The following is a 24275-nucleotide window of genomic DNA, read 5'->3' on the forward strand; positions in this document are numbered from 1 at the left end:
TCAGATAATTTCTAGAAAACCGTGGACATTTCTGAGCTCCAAAAGTGAAAGAAAAAAAATCGACTTTTGAAACTCAGAAATTTCCAAGTTTTCTAGAAAAATTTTGAGATTATTTTAAATAATTTAGCATTTTTTTCTAGTACATTTTTGATTTTTCAAGCTCAAATATTTCCAAGTTTTTCTCTAGAAAATTTCTGAAATTAATTTCCAAAATTTATGGAGTAATTTACAGTTACTCTGTTGGCAGATTTCAGAGTAAATTAGATTTTAGAAACTGCTGCTTTTGAACTTCAGGGGTTGAAAACTTAAGCATCTTTCACAGCACCAACATACAAACAGGAAGTTTGTGAAACTGCTGGAAGGCGAAGTTCCTCCTCATGCATGGAGCTGCTGCTGACAGACAGGAAGTAGAGGATGGATCGAGTCATGATCAGTCATCAGTAGCTCCACCGCCGGGTGATGGACTGAGCTGAAAACAAAAAACTCCTCCTTCCTCCACTCTGTAAAGATGGATGTGGTTCACATGAAGAAACGAGCGCTTGGTGTTGGACCTGAACAGCTGAGGTGTTTCTGTTCTCGCCTTCTGCAGAGAGCAACATGAAGTCCGACAGCTTCCGACGTGAAGCGGATTCGCCTCTCCTGCCTCCGGACGCCGCGGCGGAAATCACTGCAGGATTTTCTGCCTCGTGTCGGGCAGCTTGAGGGCCACCAGGCCGCCGCACACCAGGGCGGCGAAGGACAGGAGGATGGGGATGGCTTTGGTGATCCCCACGAAGCTGGCGAAGATGGAGCTGCCGAGGATGGCGGCCAGCTTACAGAGCGCGTTCAGCACGCCGAACGCTGTCGCCCTGCGACAGAAACACAACGGGGTCGATACGAGCTGCTGCAGGACCAAGTCTGATGGTCAGCAGGACTCGTAGGCCCCGTTCACATGGAAACAAGAGTTGTTTTGTAAACGATTAAGAAGAAATGTGCGTCTACAAGACAGAAAATGGTGCAGTAAATCTGCCGGGCCAATCGGTGGCGCTGTAGCACTGTAGCCAGAGAACGACACCAAAAACACTGAACTGCAGTCAGAGTTGGGTAGTAACTAGTTACATTTACTTTAGTAACCTTTTTGAAAAATTTACTTTCAGGACTATTTTTCCTACATTGTATGTTTTTACATTTACTTCAGTAATTTTACTATGAAGTATTTCTACTCTTACCACCATTAGCACATTTAGCAGCAACTACATGAACATGATTTACAGCGCTAAAACCCTCCCCCTGGCTCTGATTGGCTATTTTGGTGCATTTTTTCTGTAACTCGGGCAGGATATGGAGGAGGAGATTGCTCTTTTCACAGATAATCTGTCTCATAACGACAACGGCGAATAAACTGTTTTCCTGAAATGATAAGTTGTTTCTCTGCTATTAGCACATTTAGCAGCGAGTACATGAGGTTGATTGTCAGCGCCCAGACTCAACTTCTGGCTCTCATTGGTTGCTTTTGTGCATTTCTTCAGACGGCAATAGAAACTCATGGAGATCAATATTTTCCCAGATAGTCTCATAACAATATGATGTTTTAATAAATAAGTAAAAAGAGATTCGTTATAAAAGTTACATATTTTAGCTTTACGATACTTTAGGTGTAGAGAAGAAGTTACCTTTTCGAAGTCGGGTAGAGCTCCACGGTCACCACCTCGATCCCGTTCCACGCAGCGGCGCTGACGGCGCAGAACATGCACTGCAAGGCGATGATTGCTGATTGGCTGAAGCTCAGGAACAGGAAGAAGGAGCATCCGGCAGAAATGAGCATGGAGCCACCTGAGGAGGTCAGAGGTTAACAGAGCTGTAATCTGTGAACCCTCTGTGATAATCCGGTAGATTTCTGGCGTCACCTATGATCTTGACCCGGCCGATCTTCTCCACGAACAGCGCAGAGATGATGTTGCCCGGCAGCACGGCCAGGCTGCCCAGGAAGCTGACCAGGTAGATCAACACGTCGTTCTCCTCCACTGAATCCAGGTGGCAGCCATGTTTGTTGTGCTCGAAGGTGGTGTTCTCCATCCGGCAGTCGATGAACTTCTCCTCCCACAGGTCTGCAGAGAGCAGGAGGTTCAGGGGAACAAACTCGGCCTCTTGGTAGCTACGTCTTCATTACAAATGTTTATGAATCTTTGTCTATATTCCACTAATGTAATAAAACAATTTCTCAATTGTGGTGTTTCAACATTAAACAACATTAAAATGAGACGTAAATAAGGTTGTTATTGTTTACAACTAGTTTGCAGATCATTCAAGTTCCTATTAACAGATTTAGTTTGAAACTAAATATTCAGCTTCAGACTAAATATTTAGCTTCAGATTGAGGCTAAATATTTGGCTAACCAAATAATTTTTGGCAAAAATATTTAGCTTCATGTTAAATATCTTGCTTGCTGACTAGATAATTAGTTTGCAGCTAAATGTAAAGTTTCTAACTAAATATTAAGTTGCTAAATAAATAATTAGTTTTTACCAAAATATTTATCTTATTTGCTTACTAAATATTTAGTTTGAAATTAAATAATTAGTTTCGAGTTAAATATTTAAGCTTCAAATAAAACATTCAGCTGGCAAATTATTATTTTTTGCTTGAAGCTAAATAATTAGTTTGATCACTAAATATTTAGTTTGAAACTGACATTTATAATTAAATGAATAACATGGTGAAAATATCAGTTTGAAAAGGAGCTCCCACTTCTTCTCTTATGACAGGTGAAATATAAATAAACCAAATTATTGCTCTGAATTTCTGCCTCTCTTAACTTCACAAACTGAACATTATGCATTTATTTATCAGAAATGTATCTGTTTAATTAGACTCTAAATGAAAACATCTATATAATTTACGGATAAACCACAACTCAAAGAACTCAGCCTGCCACTGTATTTAGAACATATTCTACTATATTTACGTATATACCTAAATATATAGAGAGTATATTCATTAACTGGATCTAAGAAGAACCTGGTAAATATTCCACAGAAGCGAGCAGCTCCACCTCCAACCAGCCGCTGAGCCCACCTGTGTTGTAGAAGACGGTGGAGAGGATGGTGCAGTTCTCGAACACCGTGTTCGTGGACCGGATGTCCTCAAAGGTGCAGTTATCGAACAGGGAGTCTTCGAACCTCACTGATTTCATCTCGATGCCGATGAACCTATGAGGATGGGATGGGACACACAGCAGCAGACAGACACAGGGCCTTTCTCAGTGCACAGCTCCGACTCCTGCTTTTGGGATCTCAGGAGAATCAAAGCCTTCGGGAGCGAGAGTGGAAGAGTTTTGCTGTGTAGGGAAACAGAACTTCACCCTCTTCAAAATAAGAGCAAGAATATAAACATCTAACTACAAAACTTCAACGCAGACCTCAAACTTCACTCAGCTGAAAGTTTGCAACACATTGAAGTAAATCAGCGCTTCAGTATTTAGCCAGAACAATTAAGTGCAATAAATGTTAAAAGCTAAAGAGAAAAACAAAAAAAAAATTAGCTCCACCAATATGAGATTAGCTAATCCAACATATATGAGAGATTTAGCAGCCGTTGTCTTAAGCAAGGCTGACAAATCAAAAAAGGTTCTGAAATACTGAATTCCTCATTTCTTTTCCTTACCCACTCAAATCACCCAACGGATCAGGAAACATTAGTAAAAGTCAGATCTGGATTATCTTAGTTCATATTTTAGATATTCAATTTATGATTTAAAAAATATGACAGTATTAGGGCAATACTAAGAAAAAAAAAAAGTCATATCACAAGAATATAAACAAGAATAAAGCTAAAATAATATGAGAATAAAGTCAGGATATTTAGAGAAGAAAGTCAAAGTGTTATAACTTTGTTTTCATAATAGTACCAGACTTTATTTTTGTGTAACATTATTACTTTATTTTCATATTATTGTGATGTTATTCTCAAAATATTATGTTTTTATTCTCTTAAAAGTTTATCTTCGTAATATTATGATCTTATTCTTGTAATTTTTTGACTTTAGTCTTGGAATTTTATTCTTTTTATTTTCTTAGCATAGTCATAATACTCTGTTGTAAAATGACTTGCCCTTCTAGCAACGATTGTAAAGTCAGGAAACAATAAATATAAAAATGTACGTCTTCATTTTTACCTTCTTACTTCTAAACGTAATAAACTTAACTACAGTAAGTAGCGTTTTATGAATCCCAAAGAACACGAGTGCAGAGCGTAACGCAGGTTGAGAAAGGCCACCATCGACTTCTATTGCTGCAGAATGAACCAACGGGCCCAGCGTGGAAACGCCAACATGTCTCATGTTCCGGCAGCATGTTGGGCTGGGAATGGTGGGTTACTGGAAGTTCTGCTGTAATCCCAGTAAAGGGCCCATTCGGTCTGTGGCATTCTGCTGGAAGCATAGAAGTTTCATGATATACAGCAGTGGTACGTACTGTATATCTGCAAAGTCTCTGATCCTTTGGTCAAAACAAACCATACAAAAGCTGACAATACAGCAAAGGTCAAAGTTCACTGTAAAAATATGAATGAGTCATGAATGTTTCAAATCAAACAGGAAGCAAAAAAACAGAGCAGAAACAACAAACTGAAATTTGCTTTCAAGACATTTTAGATATGAAACTTTTCCCAGCCAACCGAGGCGACGACGTGTCAAAAACAGCGTAAATTATCACAGGATAATCTGACTTCCACTCGTTTAGATTAATCCATGTGTTCCTAACCCTAACCAACATTTAATCACATCATCACTGTAAACCAGTTTTTCTCAGACTTTTTCAAGGAAAACCCATTTAATCTGAGACTGACCTCGCATTAACGCAACATCCTAACAACCTGGAGTAAAAATGTTTGTTTATTTACTCGATAAACTACTTTTCTTTTTGGTAAGCCTTACCAAACAAAAGTTCAGCAGTTCACCTGAAAACTGGAAAATATTCCTGCAAACATGAATTCATCCAATAATATAAGTCAGGGGTGTACAAACTTTTGGAATGGGGGCCAAAAAATGCCAAGTGGAAAGAACTACAGGGGCCACAAAACTTTAATGGCAAACACTGTTTTTTTTTAGCTGCTAAATAAAAAGTAAACTGAACACACAATATTTTATTTTATTTTTAAATAATAAGTTTAATTTTGTCTGATTTGAACAACATTGGGGGATGGTTGACCTTTCATGACCTCTGGAAACATTTATCAACATCTTTAAAACGACAGCGGCACAAACAAAACCGTTTGCTGTACAAACATTTGGCACCAGATGCTTTTACCTGCTGACTGGTTCACAGTGCAGCTCTGAACGGACAAATAAAACTTCCTGTCTGCCTCTGACTTACGTGTCCCGTTTGTATTCTCCCTCTTTGTGGATCTGGTTCTTCAAGGGAAAGTCGAATCTGATGTCCACCACTCGTTCTCTGTGGAACGTCTGAAAGAAAACGACATCAGTCTGTGCAGAGGTTTCTTTAAAAACAAAAAAAGTTTATATTTTAGGTCTTCACTGCAGCAGGAACTTCCTCTTCCAACCAAGAAGCTTCTGGATCTGTAAACTAAACATCTGATCTCTGTTAGGTTTATGATATTTATCATGTATTTGTGAATGCAGTACGTTCAGTGAATGTCGTAACTCATTGGTTTTACAGCCTGCTGTCATTTATTAAGATGTTTTGTTGATGCGATTTGCACTTCAGGGCCACCGTAGTTATGTAATTTATATTCAAAGTAAACCTGGAAGCTCTGCAGGATTCTGTGATTTACTCACGTTTTGGGTCATTTGGTCAGGAGGTAATAAAAACATGTGAAGAATATAAGAAAACCTGTTTTCTATTAGGATAAGCTGCTCACCTTCACCTTGGTCTCATACTCCTCGTACTGCAGGTGTTTGATCATGTCGGGGAACCACACAGACAGGCCGTAATAACTGCATAAAACACAGCAGAGACGACCGCATGCGGTTTAAAACAGCACAAATGTAATAGATTTTTGGAAAAATTGGAGATAAACTAAAGGAAAACAGAATTATTTTTCAGTGTTCATAGCCTGCATGCTTTTCCTTTCTTCATAAATGTGCAACTTGGAATTAAGAAAAATAATTTGCTTAGTGAAAAAAACATTTTGCCGATAAGTGTTTTTCCAGCTGTATTGAAATTTGTTTATTTCATAGAACTGCAATGGAAAAACTTTTTTCACTTCACACGAATCATGCGATCAACAACCAGATGTTACTTCTGGCAGAAATGACAAAGAAGACGACAGGAAGTGGTAGAAGGATGATGGCGTAGCATGATTTTTAATTACTTATCGTGAACAAATTTATTCACATGTGATTGTAATTGTGTTAATTCCTTAATCAAAGCACAGCCACTGCAAAATCTCGTTTTTTCAACACCAGCAGAACATCTAAAACGTTTTGTGCTCATTTGTAAAGTAAGCTGCAGTCAGGCTGGACGATGAGCGTCGAACTCACCTGAAGGCCATGCAGAACCAGATGGTGGCCATGAAGAGAGTGGCAAACCGCAGCTCTGCAGACAGCAGGGACGCCATGTTCCTCAGCACCTGCAGCAAACACACAGCAGCCTGTTCACCTCACCTTTACTCCACCTGGATGCTCGTCAGGTGTGAACACAGCCAAATGCCACAAGGAAGGAAAAAAACACAGCAAAGGTCTGAAGCTGTCATCCAGTTTGTCCCATTTGAAATCAGGCAGAAAAATCTAATTTTTTATGTATATTTATGCACCTGAAGGACTTGAATGTACAGAAGAGGATCAGGGCTACAAAAAAAAAAAAAAGAAAATTATGACCAATTATCAGAATTCTGACTTTTATGGTGCGTTCACACCAAAAGTATGACGTGCGTCAAAAGACGTGTGTGCACTTTGAATGCAGACGCTTGACATCTAGCTGTTTCTTCCTGTGTGAGGGTTTGTAGACCTGCACTTTATCCACACTGAAAGCCTGACAGGGAGATTTGGAGGATTTGAGTTTTAAGACTAGATTTCCCTCAAAGTGCAAGAAAAATGTAAACAATTCTGATTCTGAGGGGGGAAAAAGCCAGGATTACTGTAATTAGTATCTAATCAAGTCTGTTTTCCTTGTCCTGTGAAGTCAGTTGAAACCAGACCAGTCTGAACCAGTTTGTGTTCCTGGCGTACCAGTTTGCAGAGTGTAAGCGAGCGAACGGCCCAGCGCTGCACCGGCGTTCCAGTGCCGCTCTGGATCTCGATGAGTTCGTCTTCAGCCATCTTGGGCGCCTTAATGTGAGTCACCTGGGAAACAGGAGAAAAGCAATGGGTTCGCTGGAGCCTCAGACCAGAATTAAACTGGTTTAACTGGTTTATAGGATTCCCCTTCACCACCTAAAACGTGATTTCATGGAACATCTTCTGTTCAAGGTAAGATTAAGGAGTAAAAATATGATTTTCTGGATCCAACTAATCCAAAGGTTTATTTTAATAATGCAAAAACTGTCTTTTATTCAATAAACTATATTTTTGTGAAAATAAAAAGCACCATAAGAATGTTTTACGTTTTATTACCATGAATGATTATTTGTCAAGTTAAACATGTTTGAAGATTAATTTTACTGTACAGTTAAATAAAAAAAAATAAAAAAATTTTGTCAGATTTTCTAAAATTCTAATTGAAATAAAGAAAGGAAATGAAACTTTACCATAAATATGGAATAGAAAATGGATGTTCAAAGCTCTTATTAGCTTCACCTGCATGTGTGGATCCACTCAAACACAAACACAGAAAATGCACCTTTTTCTTTTTAAGCCAGAAGAAAAAAGCATCTAAATCCTAAAAATACATCATGTTGACGTACGAAGGTGTCAGGAACGGCGAGCCGCTCCTCGCATCGCCGTACCTTTTATTTGTCAGGAGGTAGAAACTGGGCCAGCAGGAATGTGCATGAATCTATTCTGAGTAAAAACATGAGCTTTGCTTTAAAAGCAGCTATATTTTGTGGTTCCTAATATTTGTAAAACAATCTCCTGATTATCTGTTTCTGCACCTGCTTGTGATTTTCTGTGATGAATTTGATGAACTCACAGTGAAAACTTTCTCCGGTTTCCCTTTGGCTCTCCAGTTGGTGTCATGAACCTGCTTCAGGATCATCCACGCCTCGTCGTGTTTGGCATGCTGCACCACACACACGCACACACACAGACATAAACACACACACACGCACACAGAGACATAAACACACACAGACAGTCTATCAGGAAGATTTCAGGATGATGTTTAATCCACCAAACTTCAACCCAGACCAATTATTATATCAAAAATCTGAATGGATTGTTTTACATTTTTACAACACACTTCAAAAACACAAAATCTTACCAAATTTTTTTTGTCTAGTTTCCACTGTAAATATCTTAGTACACTTGAAATAAAACTAACTTGCAAGTAAATTTTCAGGCTGATATAGGAGCTTCTTTTAAGCCAATAATGTCTTAATATTGATGAAACAGTACTGGTTCCGAATGTTATTTTGGGTTGAGGCTGTTTATTACAACGATGTATTATTGTAAAACGAAAAAAATGCAGGAATACTTTTTTCCAAAATAAATAAATAAGTTAATAAAAATATTATTTATGTTTAAAAAAAATTGTAAATTTTCAGGGAAAGATTTTGAAATTTCTAAGTTTCAAACGTCCAACATTTTTGACTTTTGAAAAAAACAAACAAATTCCATGTTTTTCTATAAAAAATTCTGAGATTAATCTAAAAATGTCTGAGTGTCAAAACATAGTGATTGGTGTCAACAGCAAACATCTGCAGGTCTGAAAGCAAACAGAAAAGAGCGACTCTTTGTGAACTGTGGAGGAAATGACATTAAAACCCAGCAGAAAGTCTTCACAGAATCCACAGAAACATACATTAAAAATACTTTGAGAGTTTTGATGCAGCTCCTATTAAAGCGACATCCATCAAAGCTGCCTGAAGGCAGCAGCTGCAGTAAAATCGTGTGCATAAAAAGCTCCCGGCAGGTGCAGCCGCCAGGTCTCACCTCCAGCAGGAAGCGGGGACTCTCCGGCATGAAGGTGAGTCCAACCAGAGACGTGACGGCCGGAAGAGCTGCGATGATGACGAAGACCCGCCAGCTGTGGAACTGGAGCTCTGTGCCCATACTGAACCCCCAACCTGCTCAAACACACAACGATGATGACGATGATGACAGCCAATCACAGAGCACCCCTCTTCTGCTCTACACTGCAAAAACACAAACTGTTTCCAAGTATTTCTGGTCTAGTTTCTTAGTTTTTGCAGTTGTTTTTCAGATGTATTTTACAAAACTGCAAAGGAAACACGTTTTCCGCATCACATCGTGTGATCGTCATGAACCGGATGTTACTACTGGCAGAAATGACAAAGACGACGACAAGGTTAGTTTTGTCTTATTTCAACTATAGTGAGATAGAAATGAGACGGAAAATACTTGGTAAGAGGTTTTTTTTTGCAGTGTATGCATACAATACAGATAATTTAATAATAACAGCGTAAGTCATCTTATCATAAAGTCTTAAGCATGCATTCGTACCGTATCTCGGGATGACTCCCCAGGCGGTGAATGAGGCGTAAATCCCACCGAACATCCAGAACATGCACAGCCAGGACAGATGCTCCCCTCTCTTATCCATCTGCAGGAACTCAGAGAAGTACGAGTAGACGATGGGCACCGTGCCGCCGATGCTGACAGCGTCAACAGAAAACACAGGAAATAAAATACTGTCAGGAACGGGATTTAACTGGAGAAATGCAGTACTGGTAAAACAGATAGCAAGAAGGAAAACAGGAAGAAAAAATAGGCATAAATTAAGATAGATGTAAAAAAAAGAAAGACAAATTCAAGGTGAGGATGCTGTAATTGTTTTCTCTAAGATATTTTATTTACCAAAGATATTTTAAAGAACCTTATGTTATCTGGATTCACCAGGCAAACTGTGCATGCCTCAGTGGCTCTGCAGACGGTTTTTACTGTTCAGCTCAGTTTGTGACCTTGTTTTTCAGTCCCAGCGGATCGCAGTTATTCTGAGAGCAACTCTGCTGCGTCACTGCAATCCAACACCAACTCAGCTGCAGCTGCATGCACGAAGCTCGGCTCTCACTGCTTTCACAAAAGGACAGAAAATTCTTTCACGTTTGCATCTTTATCAACTATGTGCTGCGAAAAAGAGGTTTTTTTTGCAACTCTTTTTTGCAAAAAAAGAGTTGCAAGTCTTTTTTTGTCAAGTTTAAAGTGCTAATATCTTAGTACACTTGAAATTAGACAAGACTAACTTAAAAGTAACTTTTTCAGCAAGATATACAAGCTTTCTTTAGGACAATAATTCTTGAATATTTATGAAAAAGTTCTAGTTACATTGGCAGATTATTTCATTGACAACATTTTTTTTTCCACTTGTCAATAAACCAATATTAAGGAATTATTGATTCTAAACACATCTCTTGAAAAGTTATTTATGAGTTAGTTTTGTCTTATTTGAAGTGTACAAAGTTATTAGCACAATAAACTAGACCAAAAATACTTGGTAAAATGTTGTGTTTTTGCAGTGTGTCTATAGAAATAAGATAAAATATATTCTTAAAGGGGCAGTATTACGTATTTTCCAGGCTAATTTTGCCATTTTGTAGTATTATCAAGTAACTATGTTACCAGTGGGTGGAACTCCCTTGGCATTGCTAGGTAACGGGCTGAGCTACCCTCGGGTTGCTAGGCAACGGGCTGAGCTCCCCTCGGGTTGCTAGGTAATGGGCTGAGCTCCGCTGGGGTTGCTAGGAAACAGGCTGAGCTCCACTGGGGTTGCAAGGTAACAGGTAGTGGCTTCTAATTTGTGACGTTTCTTTCAGAAGGTTTTTGAAACAGCTCATTTTCCATACACCAGAAAACATTAAATTATTGCTATAAAACCTCTGGGTGTTTTGGCTGTTTTCAGAAGAACACAAATGGAAGCACTAAAGCGATAGGTCTTCTTTAAACACAGGAGTAACAGACTCAGATATGTAATAGGCTCTGTGTGGACATTTTAGGAGATACATTTTAAATAGGCTTAAAAAATAAACAAGGGCCTTAAAAAAGCTCTTAAAGTTGACAGAGACATTAAACTTAACAGAATGATAGTTTAGTTACCCAATGCCAGACAGCAGCCTGAAGAAGAGGAAGAAGCCGTAGCTGCCAGCAAACGATGACAGGAAGGCAAAGATGCAGTTTATGCCTAAAGCTAAAATCAGGCAGCGCCGACGGCCCGTTTTATCAGCCAGACCGCCCCAGAGGAACGCGCCGACCATCATGCTCAGGAAGACCACCAGACCTGCACAGAAACACACACATCAAATGTAGTTATTTCTGTTTTGTTTTATGTATGATCACCTGGTGCAGAAACTGCTGCTTTGCATCAAGCTGCCTCAGAAAAACCAGCCTGAAATAACTGCGTAGGGTAATAACTAGTTACATTTACTCAACTACATTTACTTGAGTGACGTTTTTGAAAGAAAAAAAAACTTTTAGGTAAGGTGATGTACACAGATGGCACATTTTCATCAACAAGGCAGTTCAAAGTGCTGTGCATGAATTACAAGGCGAAACAAACAAAACAACAAAACCAGAAGAAAGACAAAAAACTCAAGTACAAAATTAAATATTGGTTCCCCATGTTTAATAAGAAATCGTTAATTTATAAACTAATACAGGTTTCTCTGGATCTTAGGTTTGTTCTGGATTAGAGAGACATAAAACTAAATGTTGGATCTCCATGTTTGAGTTTTGTTCTGGGTGGTTAAGTAAACTAGCACGAGTTTAGGAAGATTTTACTGTATTAGTAATTTTTTATTAAGTATTTCTTCTCTTACTTGAGTAAAATTTCTGGATTTTTTACCCACTGAATGAAGAACAAACATGTTTTAACCAAAATCTCACCAGACTCACACCTGCAGTTTCTGCTAAGATACTGATTTGGAAAATTTTTATTTTGCCTGAATTTGTTACTTACTGTCATTTTCATCCTTAAATTACCAAAATTTCCACTTAACTTTATATTTTAATCTGTCTGATTATGTAATTTTTAAATATTAAATGATTGATAATTTGATCAATTACTCAGTACTTGAGTCATTTGTTGGATGGGGACTTTTTACTTTTACTTGAGTAAAAATATGTTGAAGTAGTAATACTCTGACTTGCATATAAGAGTCCCTCTCTCGTTAAAAACAAAGTGCTCTGACAGAACTTACAAATGAACTCGACCCGGTTCAATACCATTATTCATCTCGTCAGACGGTCGGGCTGATTCGACCCATCAGGTCTGAGTCACGTTTGCTCGCTCAGCTCTTTCTGAAATCTCCAGGCCTGTCTGCCAAGAATAAACCCGATCGATGCCAGAAACCAGCTGGCGGACGACGTTTCGCCAGATGGCGGTGCAACAGGGGGCAGCAGACGCTGTGACTCAGCGCGCGGATCCCAGGTTACGAAACCCCGTTCTTTATGTATTTGTTTTATAGGAGACTCTGCACGGCTCCTTTCAACGTCAGCATCGATCGGTTCGCTGCTGAGTCAGAGCAGAAACACAGAAGGAGGTGGAATCGGCTCTGGATCGAAGCGCTGCAAGGTGGGCGGGCGGAGGAGGCATGGGACAGACCAGCAAGAAGGAGATCAGAGTTTCAGAACAGAGTTTGATCCCTGCAGGGTTCCTATCTGATGGAGGAGGAGGAGGAGGAGGAGGAAGGGGCAAGACTTGACTCTGAGTTGTTGTTTGGAGAAGATGCTGGGAATACAATATCTGTCTAAAGAAAGACATACAATAAAAGTCAAATGACAAATTTGACTTTTATCGTAGCAAACTGGCACAGAGAAAGTGTTTTAAAGGTGACCTATTGAACAGATTCAGATAGGTTTATGTCCTACACAAAACCTGTTCTTAGATAATCAGATTTCAGTCTGCTCAGTTCTGACTGGATGTTTTAGGGCGTCTTGTCACTTTAAATTCAAATAAGCTGCTGCCTCCCAACTCAACATTTACAGTCGCATCTGAAAACGGCTGAAAACAAACGCAAAATTATACAACCATACGTCTTTGAAAAGCAGAAGTGAAGCCTTCTGTACATTTAACAAGAATTCAGCAAGTGGTTTCTGGATGGCAAGTCAACAACAAAACACTTCTCTTTTCCAGCAGCCATTGTACAGCACATACAGCGGTAATACCACCTGACCAAATGTGCTGAAGCTCAGCTGGGGTTGCTAGGTAACGGCCGGAACTCTGCTATGGTTGCTAGGCAATGGCACAGTACCGTCAAATGCAACTTAACAATCAGGTTATTTTAAATGGCCCATTTTACCAGACACCCCAAAAACAGCGGGATGTTTTTAGTAGAGACTTAAATGGAAGTATAAAAACAAGCAAAATGTGAATTTTGCATAATATTGATAAAATATTGATATCCAGGCATTATCCATATTGCTACTCTTGTAATCTCCAAAATTTAAAAGGATGTAAGTCCTTTATGGCTCAACATACAGTCAGCAGCAAGGACTCTGAGTACTGAAAGGTTAGTACTCAGAGGAATCACAAAGTCGCCCATAATAAGACTGAAGTCTAATTATACAATAAAATAGTAAGTTATAGTAACATTACTCTGCAAAATAAAGGACTCTGAACTTAAATTTGTCAAAAACCCTCTTGAATAATTCTCCAAAGAAGAGTGGGTGAACATTGTTCACTGCCAATTATTGCAAATGCCTTTTTTTTAAATAATTGAAACGATTACCATGGATGGATGATGCTCCAAGCCACAGCAGCATTAAATAAAAACTCTGTCAGTGAGCGGGGTGAGCAGTTGAAGACGGCTGCTGCATTTCTTTTTCTGCACCATCCATCCAGCTGAGTCACTGCTGCTCATTAGCTAATTAAGCTGCAGGAGAAAATTAACAGCTCCCTCTGAAAAGCTTTCAGGGCGTCAATCACACCAGAGCCACTCCGTTTTCAGACTTTATTACATCTGCTCACAGTTTTCAAGTATATTTGTTTGTGTTTGTGTCAGTAAAGCAAATTAAGCTCCATATGAAGGACGACTTCTGACTCTCAGATCCTTCACCCTTCAGTCAACTTCCTCTTGGAAATGTTTGCTAGTTAACGACTTCAGGAGAAATAAAAATCCTGTTTTCCCGTTTCTGCTGAGATCAGAATCCCAGAAGGAGTCCAGAGAGTTCTGGGTCCAAAACAAGGTTCTGTGACTCAGCACCTTTAAAAGCCATTTGTAAAGTCAGACGATCAAAAATGAACAGCAATAATTGGCATTAGTTGGCCTGTGAGAAGAGATAAAAATTGGAGTTTATTTTAAGTATTTTTTTCACCAAGTTATTCATTAATTTACAAATGTCACAGTTTCAAAATAAATATTTAATTAGCAAGTTAAATATCCAGCTTTCAAACAAAACACTCATAGCGTTAACAGCATAATGAAAACAAATACCTATGTTTCCTCTTATGACTCACATTACCTCTGTTAATCTTTGACTGTAACTTTGCAAAGGTCACTATATACCTTTATGTAGAAGTTTCCAAGTGAAATCAAATAAAACACCACAAAGACATAAAACACTGAAATACTCAAACATCGAGGTTGGATACGGATCCTTTGAAAATGTAATAAAATATAAATAAATGAAGAGCGTAAAGCGGCTCCAGAATCTGAGAAGAAGAGAGGAAAATGTCCTGCAGTTTAACTAAAACCTGTTCAGGAACTAAATCACAGCCTGACTGGAAAAGCATCACAGAGACTCAGAGAGGCGTCAGGATGTCGTTCTTTCAGTCACAAAACGTGATTTAAACAGAAAAGAGTAGCTGCACGTAAATCAGTTCAGTGGTATTTATGATGTCAGCTCTTACCCAGCATCCCTTTCTCCGCATTGGACAGACAAAGGTCCTTTTCGGCTGACGGCAGAGCGAACGCCACCACGTAGCATTCGACCCCGTCGGCCATGAGAGCCAGACCCAGCACCACGAAGAGCATCCACTGGAACTTCCCGTGGCCGCAGTCCTGCATGATGTCCTCATACTGCTCCGATAACTCCTCCAGCTCAGACGCGGCGCTGCCGCCTTCTCTGGACTTCGCCCTGACGCAGAAAACATTTGGACTCTATTGTTAATACGATGGAATCTGAGAATAACCTCATAACTGTATTATCACAGAAAGCTCTGGTAAAATGTGCTCTTTAACATTTCGGCCTTATTTTTCCGATTCTCTTTAGGGGTTTGCTTGATGTTCTGCGATCTGTGATCGGCCGATACTTACATGAAGCCGATCTTACCTCCTGATCTTAGCCAACCTCTAAAAATCAACCACTGTCCTCTTCTGCTTTGCAGTGAGACGTTTGACTGACAGACCGGACCACCAGATCATCTGAAGTTACCAATAGTCGCTCCTCTGTTTCCAACTCAGCGACTTTCTTGTGATATTTAGCTACATTTTAGACCAAAAAACATCCGTATCGGCCAAATGGCAGGTCAGGCTTTTTAAAGACCAGTAATTAGTGATCAGCCAGAAAACTTCAGCCGGTGCACCGGTAGTTCTCTGTTGTCCTGAAGCATTGTTTCCAAAAACAATGCAGTTACTCTGCCTCATCCTCGTCTTCATCTCAATTCCCGACGCTGGCAAACATATTTTAAAACTTCATAAAAAATATGTTTGTTACATATTTATTGTCACCAATCTGACAACAAATATCTACAATATGTGGAAAAGTCCCATAAGCTCAGTCAGAAACAACCAATTAGAGGCAGGAGGAGGATCTTAGTGCTGTCAATCATCCTCAAGAACATTTGCCTCACATCCACCTTTCCTTCTGCTATGCTGCATCTGGTTCATCACAACAGAACCGGCTATTTAGTTTGAAGCAAAATATTTAGCTTATTAACTAAACACTTAGTTTGTAAACTAAATGACTTTTCATTTATTTAGGCCATGTTTTCCTGTAATGGTAGATGTTTCTAAGCCATTATGAGGTTGATAGACAGCGCTAAGACCCTCCCCCTGCCTCTGATTGGCTGTTCCTGGTCGGGAGTTGTGCATCTCTTTAGACGGCGACAGCAGCTCAAGGAGGAAGTGGAGGATATCGATCTCTACACAGATTATCTGCCTCAAAGTTACAATTACAAATTTTGCCGGACTATAAATTGTCCCAGAGGTTTTTGCAATAAAAGATAATATTGTAGTTTTGAGACAATTTTCAATAAAGTAATGGTACAATAATGCAAGAACTCATTCTCAAAGATCAACGTTAAATTCTGATTAACATTTAACTCTGGAGCTGGAAGACATTTAAAATATACAAAATAAATAAAACAACTGAAACAACAAATTAATGACGAAGACCAAATAGACTTTTATCAACCAGTTTTTGGTAGAAAGAGCAAAAAGATAATAAACAATAAATCATGTGAATGGAAATTATCAAATTTGTTCTAATTCATCATTGGACTAATTTATTTATTTATTATTTCAATAGGCCTACTCATAACATACTGTCACGACATGCTGACAGTTTTAACAAACATGTAAAACCTTTTTTTTGGTAAAGTTTTATACTGTATCTGTAGAGCGAAGAGTAATGCCTCACCGTGCGGCTCTCTGTGCGGCCTTCACCTCATCAGGATGCGGAATCCCCTGGTATTCTCCTTCGTACATCTGGTCTTCATCGTCGTGTCCCTCCGTCACGTCGCTCGCTGCGTCCTCTTCCTGAGGAGGATAATCCGCCTGGTAACCGTAGCCGTCAGGACCGCCGCCTTCTCCGTAAGTCCCATAGCTGTCCCCGCCTCCCTGGTGGTACACGTTGTTCTGGTAATGGTCCGCCATTTCAGCTATATCAGCATTTAATAATGGGGGAACTAAAAGGCGTGTTTCCTGTCTCTTCTAGAAGAAAGATAACACAATGGACGTCCTTGTTTGCACTTTTTGGTGACCAAAAACTAAATCCTACAGAGATCTCTCATCATTTGCTTGTGTTTTTATTTGGTTGAAAGTAGAAAGTCAAAGTCGCTGCAGTCAGGTACTGTTGGAGGAAAGTCAAAAATCCAATCTGGAGTCTTCATCAGTTTGACCCTGGAAACAGAAAAATACCCATTAGTTTATTTTTCCTGAACAGCAGTGCCTAAAGCAAAAGATCAATTTGGGAAAAGGTACTCTGAAATTTTAAGATGAATAAAAAAAAAATAATCTAAATTTCCATTTTTTTCAAGAAAATGTCTGAGTTTGAAAAATCTCAAATTTGCTAGAAAATCTGTAATTTTTAGATGAAGCTCTGAAATTTTCTAAAAAGAACAAACAAAAACAAAAAAACAAAAACAAAACTGATATTTCTGAGTTTCAAAAGTCCAACATTTTCAAATATTTTCTGGAAAATTTCTCAAGACTTTTGTCAAGTTTTCAAGTTTTTTGGTGGAAATTTACTCCTTTTCTTTTTGCAGTGTATCTTCACCCTATTCCACTGCTCTTCATATTCAGTGGATGTGTATTTCCACTCTAACTGTACATATTATTATTGTCTAATGGACTTACAACTAAAAGGCCAGGAATGATGCAAAACAGTGTATCTCAGTGGAAACAACATGAGGCTCAAACCATGTTATAGTAAATTTCCTTCTCACCCCAATTTAATGAAATGGGGCAATAAATATGGGATATTTTGTTTCACGTTCTCTGGAAGCGATATCAGATTACATCAAACTCTGAGGTTGCTGTTCTTCAGTAAACGCACAGAATAAATCAAATGTTTTCCAGGCTGAGCGTTAAGATGATACACTGAGCAGTTTTCCACTTCGCTCATCGCCCATATAACAGATGACCATAAGAACAATATGCTTCTGCGGTTTCTTTTCTGCTGCTGGTGATCAAACAGCGTTACGCCATTAGGTCAACAGCACCATTAGTGGTCAGAACTGCTGCAGTTACTGCGGCACTTTGCTCCTCACAAACCAGCTCTGTTTATCCGCCCACCGAGGTTTGTTGGGTTAATTCGACGGGGTGTTGCCCTCAGGGTTTACCTCCATAATCTGGTTCTGTTCCTCAGATTAGGACATAGAACATCGGAATCGGCTGATGTTAGTAATTTTTTCACATATTTTCTGGTCCAAATATTTTAGAATACTTGAAGGACGAAACAAACTTCCAAATAACTTTTCAACAAAATATAGGAGCTTGTTTTAAATCAGCAATTTCTTAATACTGAATAAATAAAGTATTGGCTCCATTAGCAGATTATTTCATTTACACCAAGACATTTTTCCAGAGCAATAAGTGACATAATCTGCCAGTGGAACTGATACTTTTTCATCAATATTAAGACATTTTTTACTTAAAACGAGCTATTTCTTGCTGAAAGGTTACTTGTAAGATAGTTTTGTCTTATTTAAAGTAATCAAATATATTTGAACTAGAAACTAGATCTGCTAGATGTGCTATTTGTTTGCTTGAAGGCAAACAAAAATATGTCTTAATGCGCATAGGGTTGCATTTTAATTATTGCAACCCTATGCGCGCGGTCACCTGGACAGGTCGCCAGTCTGTCGCAGGGCAACACACAGACACACAACCATGCACACACACACTCACACCTACGGAGAATTTGGAGAGACCAATTAACCTGACAGTCATGTTTTTGGACTGTGGGAGGAAACCGGAGAACCCGGAGAAAACCCACGCATGCACATGGAGAACATACAAACTCCATGCAGAAAGACCGGGGCCGGGAATTGAACCCAGAACCTTCTTGCTGAAAGGCAACAGCTCTACCAACTGCGCCACTGTGCAGCCCACAAATACAGAATATATTATAAAATTTTAAGTGTTAATTACTTAATAATAAATTTCAGGTCTTTGGAAACTTATTACACAGTTAAAAGTGACAATAATGAGGATTTGGTTATTTTTACACAAATAGTGCAAACCATGAGGCTTACAAAAACAAATATGTGTCTACGACTGAAAGCTTCAATAATCAATAATCAAACAAGGAGATGAACCAAAGGAGGACGAATATTGTCATAATATTAAATTCATAAAAAGCATCACAGAACAGAAGTAAATAAACAAACAGATGAGGCAGATGGAGATAAAGAAAGTCTGTAAATGCAGTGAAACCATCTGATAACAGCGACACGGCCACAGGTTGTTCAGCAGGATATTAAAATAGACTTATTCATCCTGAATGCATCACATGATTGAACAGAGTTTCAGTCAGACTGTTTCTCAAGGAAAAAGCACAATTTGCCATTTTGTTGTTAATAGCTTCAAGAATTAACAATTAATTTCTTAGATCTACATGATCTAGGAAAATTAGCAGTCGAGTTCTGCTGATCAATTGTTGACGAGTTAAGGGGTCTGTAACATTTCAATATCGCCTACAAAAATCATTCATCCATCCATCAATTTTCTTCCGCTTATCCGGGGTCGGGTCGCGGGGGCAGCAGCTTCAGAAGGGAGGCCCAGACTTCCCTCTCCCCAGCCACTTCTTCCAGCTCCTCCGGGGGAATCCCAAGGCGTTCCCAGGCCAGCCGAGAGACATAGTCCCTCCAGCGTGTCCTGGGTTTTCCCCGAGGCCTCCTCCCGGTGGGACGTGCCCGGAACACCTCACCAGGGAGGCGTCCAGGAGGCATCCTGACCAGATGCCCGAGCCACCTCAACCGGCTCCTCTCGACGTGGAGGAGCAGCAGCTCTACTCTGAGTCCCTCCCGGATGACCGAGCTTCTCACCCTATCGCTAAGGGAGAGCCCAGCCACCCTGCGGAGGAAACCCATTTCGGCCGCTTGTATCCATGATCTCGTTCTTTCGGTCATGACTCAAAGCTCATGATCATAGATGAGGGTGGGAACGTAGATCGACCGGTAAATCGAGAGCTTCGCTTTTTGGCTCAGCTCTCTCTTCACCACGACGGACCGGTACAGCGCCCGCTTCATGGCAGACGCTGCCCCAATCCGCCTGTCGATCTCCCGCTCCCTTCTTCCCTCATTCGTGAACAAGATCCCCAGATACTTAAACTCCTCCACTTGAGGCAGGACGACCCCCTGACCCGGAGAAGGCACTCTACCCTTTTCCGGCTCAAGACCATGGCCTCGGATTTGGAGGCACTGAGCCTCATCCCGGCTGCTTCACACTCGGCTAAGAACCGCTCCAGTGAGAGCTGCAGATCACAATCTGATGAAGCCAACRGGACCACATCATCCGCAAAAAGCAGAGATGCGATCCTAAGGCCACCAAAACGGATCCCCTCAACACCTCGGCTGTGCCTAGAAATTCTGTCCATGAAGGTAATGAACAGAATCAGTGACAATTAATTAATAATTAATTGTCACAAAAATCATTTAAGCTTTATTAGGGATTTCCACAGGGGAAACCCCACATGATCCTCATGCAGGTCGTTGGTTCAATACATTCAGCGGTTTATAAACAAGAGACGGGGTGCCAATGTAAAATTTTACAGACAAACATATTTCTCAAATCAGACGGCTGAACAATTCCTACTGTCTGTGCTTTATACGCCACAATCATTAGCCCTTACAGTTCATGACGGCTTTGTGATCAACGGCATAATGCTGTTTAATTCTGGAGTCAAATGTGAGGCCATCTGCCTGACAGCTGAAGCGTGGCCCAACTGGGTCATCAACAGGACAGGGATCCCAAACACAGCAGATTGGCTGAAAAACAACAGAATCAAGTCAAAGTCCAAACCTCAGCCTGACTGAAGTGCTGCTGTGGGACCTTTGGAGAGATGTGCAGAAACAAATGCCTGCAAACCTCAAAGAACTGAATCAATACTGGAAGGAAGAAAGGATGAAAAATCCTCTGCAACAACGTGAGAGACGGATACAGTCTAACCTGAAGGGAGAAGGAGTAGGGTCTAGGGAGCAGAGTCTTAAGGGTTCATTCACACCAGACCTGTTCAGTTCTCTTCAATCAAACTCTGGTTCATTTGTCTAGAAAGTCCGGTTCATTTGTGGAGGTGTGAACGCAGAATCAAACTCTGATGTGAACCAAACGAGTGAACTCTGATCCATCTACAAACCTCGGTCTCGGTTCGGTTGAAGTGAACGCTGGTCCGGTTCGAATGCATATACCAAGTGGACTGGAAACTGCTCCAAAAGCAGGAAGTGAAGTGCAGCGCAGGGCATTCTGGGTACATACAACCAAAACAAATATGCGAGGCTAGCGCTAGCGGGAAAAATGCCTTGTGGCCTTTTACCGAACACAAAAGAGAAATCCTACAGTCAGTAAAACCTGACACCACTCCATTTGTTGACATTTTGTGAAGAAGGAAGCTGCGCTCAGTGTCTTCAGAGGTTTTCACGTCGTTTCCTTCAGCGGTTCTTGATGCAGCGCCCCAACAAGTGAGGAGGGAAACAGGTTTTTCAAAGAGTTTGGTTTATTTGACAAAGTGCAGTGTGAAAGAGAAGTGCTACAGCTGAAAATGTAACAAAACAGTGTTTAATACCAATAAGGAAGGGGTTTAGTCCATCATCTGGACTGAAACAGGGTTCAGACTGAAGGAGAAACACTCCACCATCAAGAAAGAAGAGCCGTCTCATTCTGGGAGATAAAAGTAACACCTGCATCAAAACACCTGGCCCCGTTTCCTGCTCCAGAAACAGCACAGTGAAGCTGAGGCAGCTGCAGAGAGCAGCGTCAGCCCCGTCATTTAGAGCAGATTAATAATGCATCGAGTTTCTTTCTACACGGAATGAAGGCGCTTTGCTGCTTCAAAGAGGAGCAGAAGGAAAGTAGCAGCTTTAAACGGACGGAGGGCGGATTTTCTTCAACGTTTTTCAAATGACCTCGTTTAGAAGAACATCTAATTGTTGATGAAAGCAGGCTAAACCCGGCTGAGAAACTTACACCTTGGCAAAGAGCTTCACCAAGCTAACCCAAAATGAGAAAATAAGATAAATGTAGCTAAAAGAAGCTAGGCTAATATGTAGAAAAACGAAATAGACTAAAATCAGCTAAAATGGGATAAACTTAGTCATGTCAGCCCCCCTCCCAACCTCCCAATTACCTTGGTGCACACCAAGCTAGTACTAGCTAAAGTACAACAGATTAGCTCACCAAGCTAATTAATGGCAGGATAAACACAAAGAAATGTTTAGCTACAAGTTAATATATAAGAAGATCAAATAAGCTACATTAAGACAAGTAAAGGTAAAATAAATTCAAATGAAAACAGTTAACTAGGATAATGTAAGCTAAGGGAAATAAGCTAAACCACACAACACTAATTTATGAAAAGCTAAAAGTGTCCCGAAAACAAGTTGAAGTACAATAAAATATAATATGAAAGGCAATTAAATTTAAAATGAAAGTGAAAATATGGGATGCTATAATAATGTAGCATATGCTAAGCTATCATAAGCTAATAAAAGATAAATTATGCAGGGCTAACGTTAGGCAAGAAAAAATAAAACAAATTAAACTATGTTATTGTTGGCTTAAATGCATGTTAAACAAAAATAGAATAAGCTACGCTGTTAGCGTCAGTAAATTAAGGTATACCAAGCTTAAGTTCATGCACGAATATAATCTAGACCAGAGGTGTCTAAAGTGCGGCCCGGGATCATTTATGGGTCTTGGACTTAATTTTGTGGCCCCAAACTGCAATTCAAGAATGATTCAAATTGTCCCGTCCAGGATCGGTGATGGATGCAGAAGGAGACTTTATATTTGAAATTGTGGTAAAACTATCGCAGATAAAAATTTCTTACAATAAAAAATATTTAGTGCATCACAAAGTATTTATCTTTTCATAACTAAGCCATATAATAAGTCGAACCACGCTGGTCTGCTCTGCATCCCCAGAATCAGAACCAAAGAGGGAGAATCAGCATTCAGCTTCTATTCTCCTCTAATGGAGCAAACTTCCAGAAAACTGCAAAACACAGAGTTTCTTTAAATCCAGGCCTGTTTAGAGATCCCTTTGATTAATAATAACTTGAACTTTGATGTCTTGTTTTACTGTATGATGTTTTTACGATAAATCTGAACTCATTTTAAATTCTCTGTGAACTTTCTGGGAATTTAAATTGCAGATGCCATTAAAATCTGTGAGTTTCTAACAGCGGCTCTGGGTCGTCGGTGGCGAGTGGAACAGGGAATCCTGCTTCCAGTGAAAAAGATGCCCTGGTTTAGCCAGAAAGGTTTTTGTTCTGTGCTCCACAAACAGCAGACGAGTCAACAGTAACAATCTGTTTCTTTGCAGTCAAACAGAGTTGGCATGGAGCATGAAAAGGATTTCTGAAACGTGAGAATAGTGTTTGCTTTGGTGTGTGATTACATAAGGCTGTCGGCACTAAATCCCTGCTGAACAGATGCTTCAAAAGCTTCCAGCGGCTCATCAGAAACAGATCCATGTTCTGATTAGATCTGAGACATAAAACTGAGAGTCCAAGAGGTAAAACTTCTGATGCAGATCTCACGTGCTTCATTCAAATATCAGAATACAATCAAAGCCAGACAGAATTTAAAACCTGCAACTGACACAATAAAGAAACACAAAGCACTTCTCTTACCAGGACAAATAATCTTCAAGTATATCCGTTTGGGGGTTTTTTTGGTGGTGTTGTTTTCAGGAAATGAAAAATCTGCCCTGGACTTTGCAGAGAGCATCCCACGCTGAGGCAGGACTGAGGGATTACAGAGGGAGGAAGATGCCAGCCTTTCCCAGTTTCACTGCAGCGCTCCTCCCTGCTAGTGACGACCCCCCACCCCTCCACCCTGCCACGCCCTCAGTGGTTCAGTCCTCCTCAGAGAACCGAGATGAGCTGGAGCGTGCTACGTTCCTGCCAGGAGGGGGGAGGAGAGGCCTGAGGAGGCAGATGGTTGGCTGGTGGGAGGAGGGATGACAGATGTGTTGACTTACAGCAGAGATGCTCTAGATTCAATAAACGCATCACCACTTTGTTTTTTTCCCCTCTTTTCTTGATTGATTGATTGTATTGACTCATTCCAGACATGTTACAACCATTGTGTGGAGAATATCCACATTAACACTATGACCCTTTGCAACTACGTCACTTAGGCTACATTCACACTGCAGCCTGAAGAGACCCAAATCCGATTTCTTTTTCTTAATGCAACCTGAATCTGATCCATTCTTGACAGTCTGAACAACACAGATCGGATATTTTTAATGTGACCCAAGCCACTTGGATATCCGACACATATCTGATCTTTTCAAATGTGACCCCAGTCTGTACAGCGACGTCTCATTGTCCGACCT

The 24275-nt window shown here is 40.1% G+C and overlaps 1 protein-coding gene across 1 annotated transcript; it reads right to left on the bottom strand.

The window, feature by feature from the left end:
• Window positions 1–132: 132 nt before the first annotated feature.
• On the bottom strand, window positions 133–23863 carry LOC103466770 (synaptic vesicle glycoprotein 2B-like). Its single transcript, XM_017305415.1, has 15 exons — window positions 23566–23863; window positions 16632–17113; window positions 14902–15128; window positions 11151–11331; window positions 9561–9712; window positions 9030–9163; window positions 8068–8157; window positions 7167–7280; window positions 6480–6568; window positions 5858–5933; window positions 5353–5441; window positions 3056–3189; window positions 1887–2087; window positions 1653–1812; window positions 133–848 (listed from the first exon to the last, which is right to left on the bottom strand). The coding sequence occupies exons 2-15, from the start codon at window positions 16865–16867 to the stop codon at window positions 665–667; spliced, it is 2067 nt and encodes a 688-aa protein (XP_017160904.1). The 5' UTR covers window positions 16868–17113; window positions 23566–23863; the 3' UTR covers window positions 133–664.
• Window positions 23864–24275: the final 412 nt, after the last annotated feature.

This window comes from Poecilia reticulata, linkage group LG6, assembly GCF_000633615.1.
Source record: "Poecilia reticulata strain Guanapo linkage group LG6, Guppy_female_1.0+MT, whole genome shotgun sequence".
NCBI lineage: Eukaryota > Metazoa > Chordata > Actinopteri > Cyprinodontiformes > Poeciliidae > Poecilia > Poecilia reticulata.

Coding starts and splice junctions, on each gene's coding strand:
- LOC103466770 (XM_017305415.1), bottom strand. CDS start 16,867: ATGGCGGACCATTACCAGAACAACGTGTACCACCAGGGAGGCGGGGAC. Junction 15,129..16,631: donor GCCGCACAGAGAGCCGCACG/GTGAGGCATTAC, acceptor TTTCTGCGTCAG/GGCGAAGTCCAGAGAAGGCG. Junction 2,088..3,055: donor CACCGTCTTCTACAACACAG/GTGGGCTCAGCG, acceptor TGCTCTCTGCAG/ACCTGTGGGAGGAGAAGTTC.